This window comes from Carya illinoinensis, chromosome 4 (genome assembly GCF_018687715.1).
Source record: "Carya illinoinensis cultivar Pawnee chromosome 4, C.illinoinensisPawnee_v1, whole genome shotgun sequence".
Taxonomy (NCBI): Eukaryota; Viridiplantae; Streptophyta; class Magnoliopsida; order Fagales; family Juglandaceae; genus Carya; species Carya illinoinensis.
In genome coordinates, this window is record NC_056755.1 from 2387348 (window position 1) to 2398491 (window position 11144).

The 11144-nt window shown below is 32.7% G+C and overlaps 1 protein-coding gene across 3 annotated transcripts; it reads right to left on the minus strand.

Annotated features, from left to right (window-relative positions):
• Window positions 1-1021: 1021 nt before the first annotated feature.
• Window positions 1022-3181, minus strand: LOC122306733 (LOB domain-containing protein 25-like). Of its 3 annotated transcripts, XM_043119241.1 has the most exons (3): window positions 2828-3181; window positions 2381-2725; window positions 1022-1940 (listed from the first exon to the last, which is right to left on the minus strand). In XM_043119241.1, the coding sequence occupies exon 3, from the start codon at window positions 1919-1921 to the stop codon at window positions 1409-1411; it is 513 nt and encodes a 170-aa protein (XP_042975175.1). In that variant the 5' UTR covers window positions 1922-1940; window positions 2381-2725; window positions 2828-3181; the 3' UTR covers window positions 1022-1408. The 3 variants fall into 3 exon arrangements, with proteins under 3 accessions (XP_042975175.1, XP_042975174.1, XP_042975173.1); XM_043119240.1 differs by lacking the exon at window positions 2381-2725 and having other exon boundaries at window positions 2875-3181; XM_043119239.1 differs by lacking the exon at window positions 2381-2725.
• Window positions 3182-11144: the final 7963 nt, after the last annotated feature.

The following is an 11144-nucleotide window of genomic DNA, read 5'->3' on the forward strand; positions in this document are numbered from 1 at the left end:
TTAAGATTATTGCGAGAAAAAGCTATTATTGTAGTGCAGATTCATGGGCGGGTAGAAGATCACAAGAAGTCTATGCTTCAAGATCAGGCTGGCCACCTACCTTCATGTTGTACGTACGTACCCATTATATATGATGTCATGATTGAAATTAACATCATGATCATCAAGAAACATTCTGAACCCCTAATTACTTAACCAATTAATTACAAGATCGATCATTCTGGACCCCTAATTACTATATATTGATAAACATGAGGCTGCAGGCCACTAGGCGGTCGAGGCGGTCGGATTCTGCCGGCCTTACGACAAGTGTTACTACTGCCTTGGGCCGCCATTGATATTTTTTTTGGCTTCAAAAAACTATATAGGTAATTAATTACGTTGGTGGCCAAAGTACTGATGAACCTATACATATATATATATATAGATATGGCTTACCTTTTGAATTTTGAAGAATCAATAATGGACCAATATTCATTCCGTTCGTATGAACTCCATTTTAAGATTCAAAAAGCCTTGCATTTTTTGCAAAAACAAAGGAAGTATGAGAGTTTTTTATTATATCGTTCCATTGTGAAAATAATAGCAAAACACTTAATGGGCTTTTGAAGATTATCAAGAAAGATTTCAGGAAAAGGATCAAATTGGTGCCACCATCTCAAGAACCAAAGAGGAAAATCAGTCTTGATCAATTTCTTGTCAAAATTAAGAAACCAAGAGTGTGTCATCTCTCAAGTTTAGAACAACATAAATTTAAACCAAGCATCAATGTAATTAAAGTAACAATAAACAATATAAAAATTGGAGAGCTTTTTTTTAAGTTTAGGGATGGATACCCCATTTTTCATTTTTCTTTAGTATCAAGATGTAGGCACTGTGTGTGTGTGTGTGTGTATATATATATATATCCGGGAACTAGAAATTAGAGATGATGATCAATTTCAATGTACAAGCTGCATGCATGCTGATCCAAACATCTATAATACTCGAGTACTCACATAATGCACCTGGCCAGGATATATAATTAAAATAAATACAGTACTGCAACATTAATTAATCTTAGGAATTACATGATGACCCTGATGATCATCTCCAAAAGCTTAATTTACTTAGAAACAATTAATATTCCCGGCTATATATATATGATCATCAGCCTACACGAACAGAATATTCTTGATTGTACAGTGCATATTTAATTAATTAGCTAGGTTGATTATTGTTTATCAACTAAGGGAAATGCCATTAATACTCCAGTCAGCTCGATCGTCTTCATGACAACATAGCATACCATGTTTACAGTGTCATATATAAGACATCCCCCCCTCCCTACTCCCTAGTCTCCAATTCGTGGTGAAATTGATTAGATCATTTCTCAACAGCCATGGACAAAAGAATGGAATAATTAACCTTACATATTATTCCCTTCTCCTCCTCTCTCTTGGCTATCCTCACATGAGGGCTGATTATTATTCCATGGAGAAGAATAATACAAACCAGAACTTTGACCATAAGAACCAGCTCCATGATCACCCATCCTTCTTCCAAACTGGGATGTTGGTGCAGACATATTCTCGTTGCAGGCATACCGCATCAAGTCTGCATTTGTGGCCTCCAACTCCTTCTGGAGCCGAAGGACATGCCTTTGGAGGACTGAGATGGCTCCAACACAGCCATAGACTGGGTCTTTTATCCGTGCCTCGGCTTCATAGGCCAGAGAGTTGACTGCATCCTCTCTCTGATGGGGAAGGACTTCGTTGAGGAGCTTACTCACATTGCTTGCGCCAAATATCTTGTGAACATTTGCAAATTTTTGTGGCTCTTCAGGCGGAAAATATGGTGCAAAAATGCAATCCGGCATGCATTTTCTCCTCAAAAACTTGCAGGCAGCACACGGAGAATTGGAGTAGCTAGAAGAGGCCATATGAAAATATATTCACTGCCTGGAAAAAAATAAAAAAGAAAAATCACCCATCTCATTCATTTATCAGTTTACACATATATATAGAGAGAGAGAGAGAGAGAGGAATTGGAAGTCACAATTATAATGTCACTTTAAGGAACGTTATTATGTTCTCTTTTTTATCTAAAATAATTAAGAATTAATGCTGCTGCCTTCGTTGAACTGGACAAAACTTTTCTTTTTCAATTAAACTCGGTAATTTCTGGGACAATGGAACTAGGGTTAGTACCACTTGTTTAGTATAGTCGCTAAAAACATCCACTTATCTTCTTTTCATTTTTCTTGTGGTCTATTAATTTGCCTGCAAAGCAGTCTTTCTTGAATATGAGTGTTACTTTCTGTGAATGCTGCATCTTTTCAATCCCCCCGAACAAATAATAAAAAGAAAGGAATATGACACATGAAGATAGGGCGATTTACTGTGTTAGGATTCTCCTGGATTTGGTCAACAGTTCCTAAATTCAACTGATATACTTGTCCTTCGAAAAACTCTCTCTGCCCCCTTACCCCCAGCCAACCTCCACAAATTCAGCTGAACTTCATTGAAATCACTTACACTGACCACCTACCATGTTGATATATCCTTTTCTCTCTAGATCTCTTTTCTTTTCTCCCTTTTAGTAGTTCATTAGATCAGCATGGTATCTCACTAATGTAATTTTAACCTCTTTCCTGTGATTCTATGAAGGTAAATCACTGGAAATATCTACCCTGTCCAATTCCATAAATCCAAAGTACCCTGGGTTGATCATCAACTGGTATAACCTATAACAATTTAAGAAACATATATTTCATTCGAAAAGAAAGGAAAGTTATTAGGGATAAAAAAATAAATTCTATATAAAAAAGGCTGCACCCGGTACTTACCCTTTTATCTATGTCGAGTTTTCTCGAATCGGAAATAATCTCAATACCTTTTATCCCCCGGCGCCGTAGGCTCCTTCAAGATCTATTCTGATAAGCGTCCCAAGGAAAAAGAAGCTGCAGCCATATAGAGAAGAGTTGGAGAATTCCTTAAGTTTTCTTTTGAGTGTGAGTTTAGAAAAGACTAATGAAACCCTGGTTGCAGGTCAGATAAGGAGAGTGGCTCGCAAATACAGTGATAAAATGAAGACGGAGATCAGAAAGGTCGGCAAAGAGCATTTTCAGTAAGAAGGAACGATAGGCAAAAGAAAAGACAAGGGCAATAAATGGGGGGCAGAACCCTAGTATAAGAAAAGAAGGATGACTATGTCACTGCCTTTATAATAATGTCAAACACTGTTCAATAGACAGCATATGTTCAAACTTGCCCCCGTCGCAAGTTTTTACTCCTGTTCAAAGATCATGGATCAAATGCAATATTTTTTGACATGTTTATGGGACCGGCCTACAATATCGAAGAAAAAAAATTATCTTTTCACTCCATGAAGCTGCTAGCATCTATATGGGAAATATTTGTTTGATGAGACACCTAAGAGAATCTCTCGTGTGATCATTCAAACGCCTGTATATCCATATTAATTAATCTCTTAGCTAAATTGAATAGATAAATATTTTAGTTATAAATAAATTATATAAAAATAAATTTATAAATTAATGTAGGTTAATCGTGTAATAACTTGATTTTATGAATTTATTTTATATAATATTTTTTATTTCTATAATTTTTTTGTGTTTATAACAGTTTCAATTAAATATAAGAGCGCAATAATGTAGTTAATCCAGAGACAAGAATATTCATGGATATATAATTTTAGATCATATTCGAACTTTGCCAATATATATATATGCATGTGATCATAACGTGACATGTGTATATATATATACATACATGATGATTTTGGGTTGTCTCTCCGAGGCACATTAATTTAAGGGTTCATTTTTTTAAATACGTGGTAGGAAGCTAGCTGCAACGTCCCAGCCTCTGAAATTGTGTACTGTTCACTTCAATTATTGAGTTTGAGTACGAAGCAGCACGAAACTACGAAAGCTTTACTGTTAGCTTCCATTATTGAACAAATGCAGTAATAAGCAGCATGCATACAGTTCGATCTCAGTGAATTATTTCCACCCAAGTTACTTTCTAACTTGCTGAAATTTAGCCTTCTTTATATTTACAGATAAAATGAGTTAAAATAAAATTTTAAAATTAAATAAAATATTATTATAATATATCATTTAATATTATATTTTTTTAGCTTTGTAAATATTAAATTATTTATTTTATTTTATAATAAAATTATAATTCTATAATAACACCAAAGGAGGAACGATGCATGTGCCGGGATGCATACCAATTAAATGTGGCACTTGGGTCTAGCTGATGAGCATCTCTCATCACCTATCTCTTTAATTTACTGTTCAGTTTGTGATGGATTGTAGCTAGTACGTACTGATCCTGACAAAGTCAAAACTTAAATATTACTGTAATAATGCAGTCAAATCCCCCACTACATAATCATGAGATATCGCAACTTGCAAGAAAAATGAACAACTCTTCACGAGATTGAAACAAAAATGCAGATGCACCAAATAATATATACTCGTATGTACGTAAAAGGCATGCGTGCAATGAATGGAAGGCGGTTTTGTGTAAAGAAAATAAGGGAAATGCCATATATATTAATATTATAGAAGCATCGTTGTTTGATCTTTCGGAGGCCATAAAGGCAGCTGGTTACTTTATTTTTAAAGGCTAGTTAGGTGGTGGATTCCCCTTCTTTTTCTTGATCGGCTTTTTGCTTAATGTACGGGTTCCGGCCTAGAGCTAGTTAGAAGCCTAGCTACAACAATACTTTCCAACTTTTTGGTACCCCCAATTACAAATCATATTTCTATCCAAACTTGCTTTGTTACACAATTTACTCGATATACATCATATATATATATATATGTGTGCGCGCGCACACACATACACGTATATGTTTAAAACTATTAACTTACGCGAATATATCATAAGGGATAATGATATATTTAATGTTTAGATTTAATAAAAAAAAGAGTTTAGATTTAATGTTTACAGATTCGAGTTAAAACGGGTTGGTCCATTAAGATAATATTATTTAGCAAGTCATTAATAGGTGAATCCATTAAAAAATTTAAATTTACATTTTTACTCTTATACTTAAAAGCTAAAAAACCCTACTCCCACCACACTTTAACTTAGACTCTCTCACGTTCTTCTTAAGATATAATGAGTCTTTCTCTTAGTTTTTAATTGAGTCATAATCGCCTACCACACTTCTTATATATTGTAATTTTTGTATTTTTAATATTTGGATTGTAATTTTATTATGTAGTTAGTTTTATATTTTTTGGATATATTATGATTTTAAATTTGATGTGAAATTATGGTGATCAGGTCAAATTAATTTTTTGGATCAATTCAATCAATTTATATAAACGGGTTAAAAATGATCGTGTCGATATATTTTTAATTATTTCATAACGGGTTGTATTATGGTTTGAAAATTTGATCCGTTAAGTTTAATGAGTCATGTTCGGATTGATCCATATTATATAATATATAAAATTGATACGACACGAATACGATTTTTTAACACGATTTGTCACTCCTAAGTGATGATGTATTTTATAATTAAACTTTTATTGACTTATATACGCAAACATATATTATGGATAATATTCGTGGAAAATAAGATAAAATAATTGATTGGACCTTCCCTTCTTTCAATTTCTAATAATTTGGGTTATCATATATAGGGTCATGGCCTTTGCATGGGTATCAAAAAAGCAAAGTGGAGAGAGATCATGATGGGCACTTCAATGAACCATGAAAAAACTTATTCATAATAGGTCATTGCTTACGTGATATATACTAATTAAGAAATCACACATCAATATTGAATTATGCGATATTGACGTAGGGTTGCTTCAATATTTATTATTTTCTATTGGTATATGTTATGTACAATCTGTTTATGTGTCTATTTATTTCTCGTTTAATCGGTTATCTAATTATGGTAAGAATTTAAAATGGTATTAATCCGCTAATAAAAGATATAATTGGATCCTAATAAATGTTTTGACAAGTTTGAAGAGAATCGATCTTTTGTGAATATATATATAGAGAGAGAGAGAGGGGGGGTAATCTTGTAATCTTGGTAACTGTTGAATAAATAAATAAACAGACATAATATTTTTGCTTTTAGTAGATCGTATTGCGGCCAGGCCCAGATTGACTTGGAGTGCTGCAGAGAACCTGGCGACAACTCCGGATTTGATTCGGACACCATGCACCGTCGCACGTTAGAACGCATAGAATTCACGGCGCTAGTTAAAATTCTAACGAATTTTAAATTAAAAAGACTATTTGCACACGGCGCTAGTTACCTCTAGCATACACGTCCATTACATAGACGTTCATTCACGTGTAATAATAAAACGAAACGTTTCGTTCATTTATTGGTTTACATTTTCTTCTTATAAAATAAATCCCTTGCCCCCACAATACTTATCCCATTGTACACAAACAGAGGCTCTTCTTCCCTTATTCATCTTTCTTGTAAATCTTTTGGCACACTTTCCAACCTCAAAAAGTCCTTCCAGTCAGCTTTTTCAAATTTTCACACTTTCAGATCTCTTTTAAATTTTTCCGAATATCTAAACACAATAACTACCAAAAAAATCTAAACTTAAAAAAAAAAAAAATTGGCAGTCATTCTCTGCCCATTCATGTTTGAAAGTCTGAGAAATTTATGCAACTTCTCAACAACACGATCTATTTTAAAAATAATTGATTATTATTTTTTACATATATATACTTTATTTGAATATTTTTAAAAATGAGTTATGCTCTTTTTTATTTGTGCAAAAGATAAATAATTTTTTTTGAAAAAATTAAAAAATAAATAATGTTCCTTTTGTCATATGCAAGAGGTAAAAATATTAGGTTTAAAATTTTTGAAAAGTAAAGTGTACTCATTTTGTCATATACAAAAAGTAAAAAGATTAGATTTAAAATTTTTGAAAAGTGAATGATGTTATCTTTAACATATGAATATTTTTAAATTTGAATATGAAATCTCATATACCTATAAATCAATCATTTGAAAGCTTTACATCAACAATACCAAAAGCATTCAATATTTATTCAAAGTTTTCATTCTTTTTTCTCTAAGCATTGACCCTTAACCCTTGTTCATTTTGAGAGATATAGTTTACGCTGTATTGTTATTATTTCACTCATTGAATAGTGTTTTCTGATAATCTACTCACTATCAACTCTTGCATCAGTAAAATTGTGTGTATAACCCTTGTGCGTGTAGAAAGTGTTCTACACAGGGAATAATTGAAATCACCATGTATAAGGTGATTGTAAGTATAGACGGTGTTCTACACAGATTTTAGCAGTGTTGTTTAAAGATGTGATAGGTTTCTATCTCAACCTGAAGGAGGTTGAATAGTAAATTTGGAGATCATCAATGGGTAGCTTGAGGGAAGGATATAGGCAATGAAGCCGAACCTCGTTAACATATTGAGTTTACTTATCTCTTATCCTTACTCTTTATATTTACTGATGCGTTATATTTTATTTATATTTTATATTGTGTATTTGATTTATAATTGTTAATTTTTTTTAAATATAATCCAATTTACCCATCCTCTTGTGTTAGTCGTACGGACAACATGATCTATTATTAAAAAATTAGTATTTTCATATGAATTTTATATATATTCACTCTTTTAAAATGAGTGTATATTCTATAACTGTAAATATCATTTCTCTATTCACAATCTATTTACTTTTGACCGAATGTATTTTTATATCCCATGTTATAACTTTATTTATAAATTTTAACAAATACATTTTGAGCTTTTATAAATGATATATAGCACATATACACACACATTAGTTTGCTCATTTAATAAACAGATTAAGATGAGCTCAAGTTTGATTATGTCCCATCTCATTCAACAAACGTCTTGATCATTCATAACCCTGCATATTTTTAATTAAACAATTAAGATTGCTCATATGGTTTTTCTCCTAAAAAAATTTAAATTTAAATTATTTATCGTGATTTCAACTTTGATTATATCAATCTTTTCGTTAATATATCATTAACAATTCATTAGAAATATGATAGGCAAACATTAATTATGTAAAAATATAGATTGAAAAATCCAAAAATTAATATTTAAGCCATAAAATTATAAACTATAAAATTGGTACAAGAATTATATATAAATATTATCCAATTGTAAAAGATAATTTATCTATATTATTTTTTTAACAAGTAATGATATATATAATTTTAGAATATATAAATCTCGACACACTTCTTTTTAAAAAATAATATAATCTACTATAAAAAAAATTATTATATTTTTATCTAAATTTTAGATTTAAAAATTATATATGCAATTACTTTTGCAAACTCTTTTGTGCACTCTATTAATGTGATTAGTTGTATATTAAAAAAAATTGATGCAACCAATCACAATAGTAAAGTGTGCAAAAAATATGTAAAAGTAACTGTACGTAGCATTACTCTTTTAGATTTACCCACTATTTTTAAAAAATGCACACTTCACAATATTAAAATATCATTTTTCTTTACTTAAAAAAAAATTATATATACCTTACTATTATTTCATTTACATCTCACTAAATAAGATGTAGCATATTTATTTTTATTGAATAATTATTTATTACATATTTATTTATTATTATTATTATTATTATTATTTTAGAAGAACAAGTAAGAGCCAAAAGGCCCATACATATTTCATTAACAATCAATCAATCATTACAATATTTTTCCTTCAACATAGAATTTTTTATTTGTGGAGGACCCTTCTCAATCCATACATTTTCATCACTACAATCAAGAGCCAATTTGGCTAGTATATGAGCTACATTGTTAGCTTCCTTATGAGTAAACTTTACAAACCACCTCCCATTGTTGTTAAGCATTTTTCTAGTATCTTCAATGATAACACTATAATCTGTACTCATCTCCCCTTCACTATTAGTAGCATTAACCACTACCAAATAATCGCCTTCAAAAACTGCACTTGGACAGCCCAACTCTAAGCAAAAGAACATAGCCCTTCTCAAAGCATATGCCTCAGCACAAGCAGGTTTCAACAAGTTATTCACTCTTAAGCACAAGCAAGCAAGAATTTCCCCATCCGAGTCTCTTACTATAATCACAATTCTCACCCTCTTATTAGTAGCATCATTGGCAGCATCCCAATTAAATTTACAAACCAACACATCGGGCTTCTCCCATCTAGCCATAATTCTATTAGACTGAGCAGACATGGGACCAGAATTTGCTTCACTGAATTCTACAAAATTCTGTTGAGCAACACTAGTTAAAACTTTCGGACATTCAAACTTCTTTTCAAAGATAACAGCATTTCTTCTCAACCAAATCCTCCTTAAAGTGCAGGCCACCAAACCAACCTTCTCCTCCTCCAAACAATAATTCAGCTGCTTCCAAAGTTCCATGAAATCCACTACTGAACATGCCCATTTTTTAATAGAACTGTCATTTTCTGCCCACACATATGATGCAGATGGACAACCCCACAAAGTATGTATAGTTGACTCCTCTTCCCTCTCACATATTGGACACAAACTATTATCAATTATTTTTTTCTTGGCCAAGTTCATTCTGGTTGGTAGTAAGTCATGACAGGCTTTCCATAGAAAATGTTTTACCACTCCCTGCACTTTTAACTTCCATATAGATTTCCAACCAAATTCATTTTCAAATACATTTGAGCTTTTCCCCTTTTCAGCTATTACCCTCACATGCTCAAGATGATAAGCACTCCTCACAGAAAAAAGACCATTACTTGAATAGCCCCATTTCATTCTGTCCTCAGATCCCATCCTGCTAAGAGGAATGCAGTAGATAGCTTCAGCATCTTCTGCACTAAAACTCTCAGAAATCCACTCTGTCTTCCAATGGCCTGTACTCTCATCAATAAGTTGGTTAACACAAGCATCTTCATCTAGAATTTTCACTGGAGAGGACACCATATGAGAAAAGGATGATGAAACCCATTTATCCTTCTAAACCTTAATTTTATTGCCCCTCCCAACTTGCCAAATCAGACCAGATTTAATCAAACCTATAGAAGACCACAAACTCCTTCATATCAAAGAAGGACCATGACCTAATCTAGCTTCCAACAAGTTCTCCCTTTTGAAGTATTTCTCCTTTATAACCCTTGCAACCAAAGAAGAAGGATTATTCAACATCCTCCACACTTGTTTAGCCAACATAGCTTTATTAAAGCTCTCAATTTCCCTAAAACCCAACCCTCCTCTTTTCTTTAATTCCCACATCCTTGATCAACTCCTCCAATGGACCCTTTTATCATTTTGCATATGCCCCCACCAAAATTTAGCCATAACTACAGTAATTTCTTTGCACAATCTCCTTGGAAGCATGAAAACACTCATTGAATATGTTGGGATTGCTTGGACAATAGCTTTCAAAAGTATTTCCTTCCCTGCCTGTGAAAGGAATGTATTCTTCCAATTGTTCACCTTGTGCCATACTCTTTCCTTTAAAATTCTAAAAGTATTATACCTTGATCTACCTACAGTAGAAGGAAGACCAAGGTATTTCAAAATTGCCACATGTAGCAACTCCTGCAACTTGCTCAATCTGTCTTCTCACTGTCATTGGTGTGTTGGAGCTAAAAAATATTGTAGTTTTCTGTCTGTTTAAACTCTGTCCTGAATCCCTCTCATACGTATTGAGAAGATCTTGAATCTTAAACCACTTAGACAATTTGGCCCTCCCAAATATGACAGAGTCATCAGCAAAGAGTAAATGATTTACTCTTATACCTCCTCTGGTTACAGCAATACCACTTATATCACCCCTCCTATCAGCCATGTCAACAAGAAAGGTTAGGCCTTCAGCACAAAGGATAAACAAATATGGGGATATAGGGTCTCCTTGCTGTATTCCCCTAGAAGGCTTGATAGTGCAACCTAGCTGCCCATTAACCAAAACAGAATATGTTACAAAAGTAACACATACCATCACCAATTTAATCCACCTTTCACCAAAGCCAAGCTTTCTCATTATGGCCTCCAAAAAACCCCACTCAATTTTATTATATGCCTTTGAAATATCCAGCTTCAATGCCATTCTACCAACCCTTCTTTTTTGCCTTGTCTTCATGGTATGCAAAGCCTTATATGCAACCA

Bases quoted from the DNA above. Each gene is read 5' to 3' on its own strand.
- LOC122306733 (XM_043119240.1), bottom strand. From the start codon at position 1,921: ATGGCCTCTTCTAGCTACTCCAATTCTCCGTGTGCTGCCTGCAAGTTT.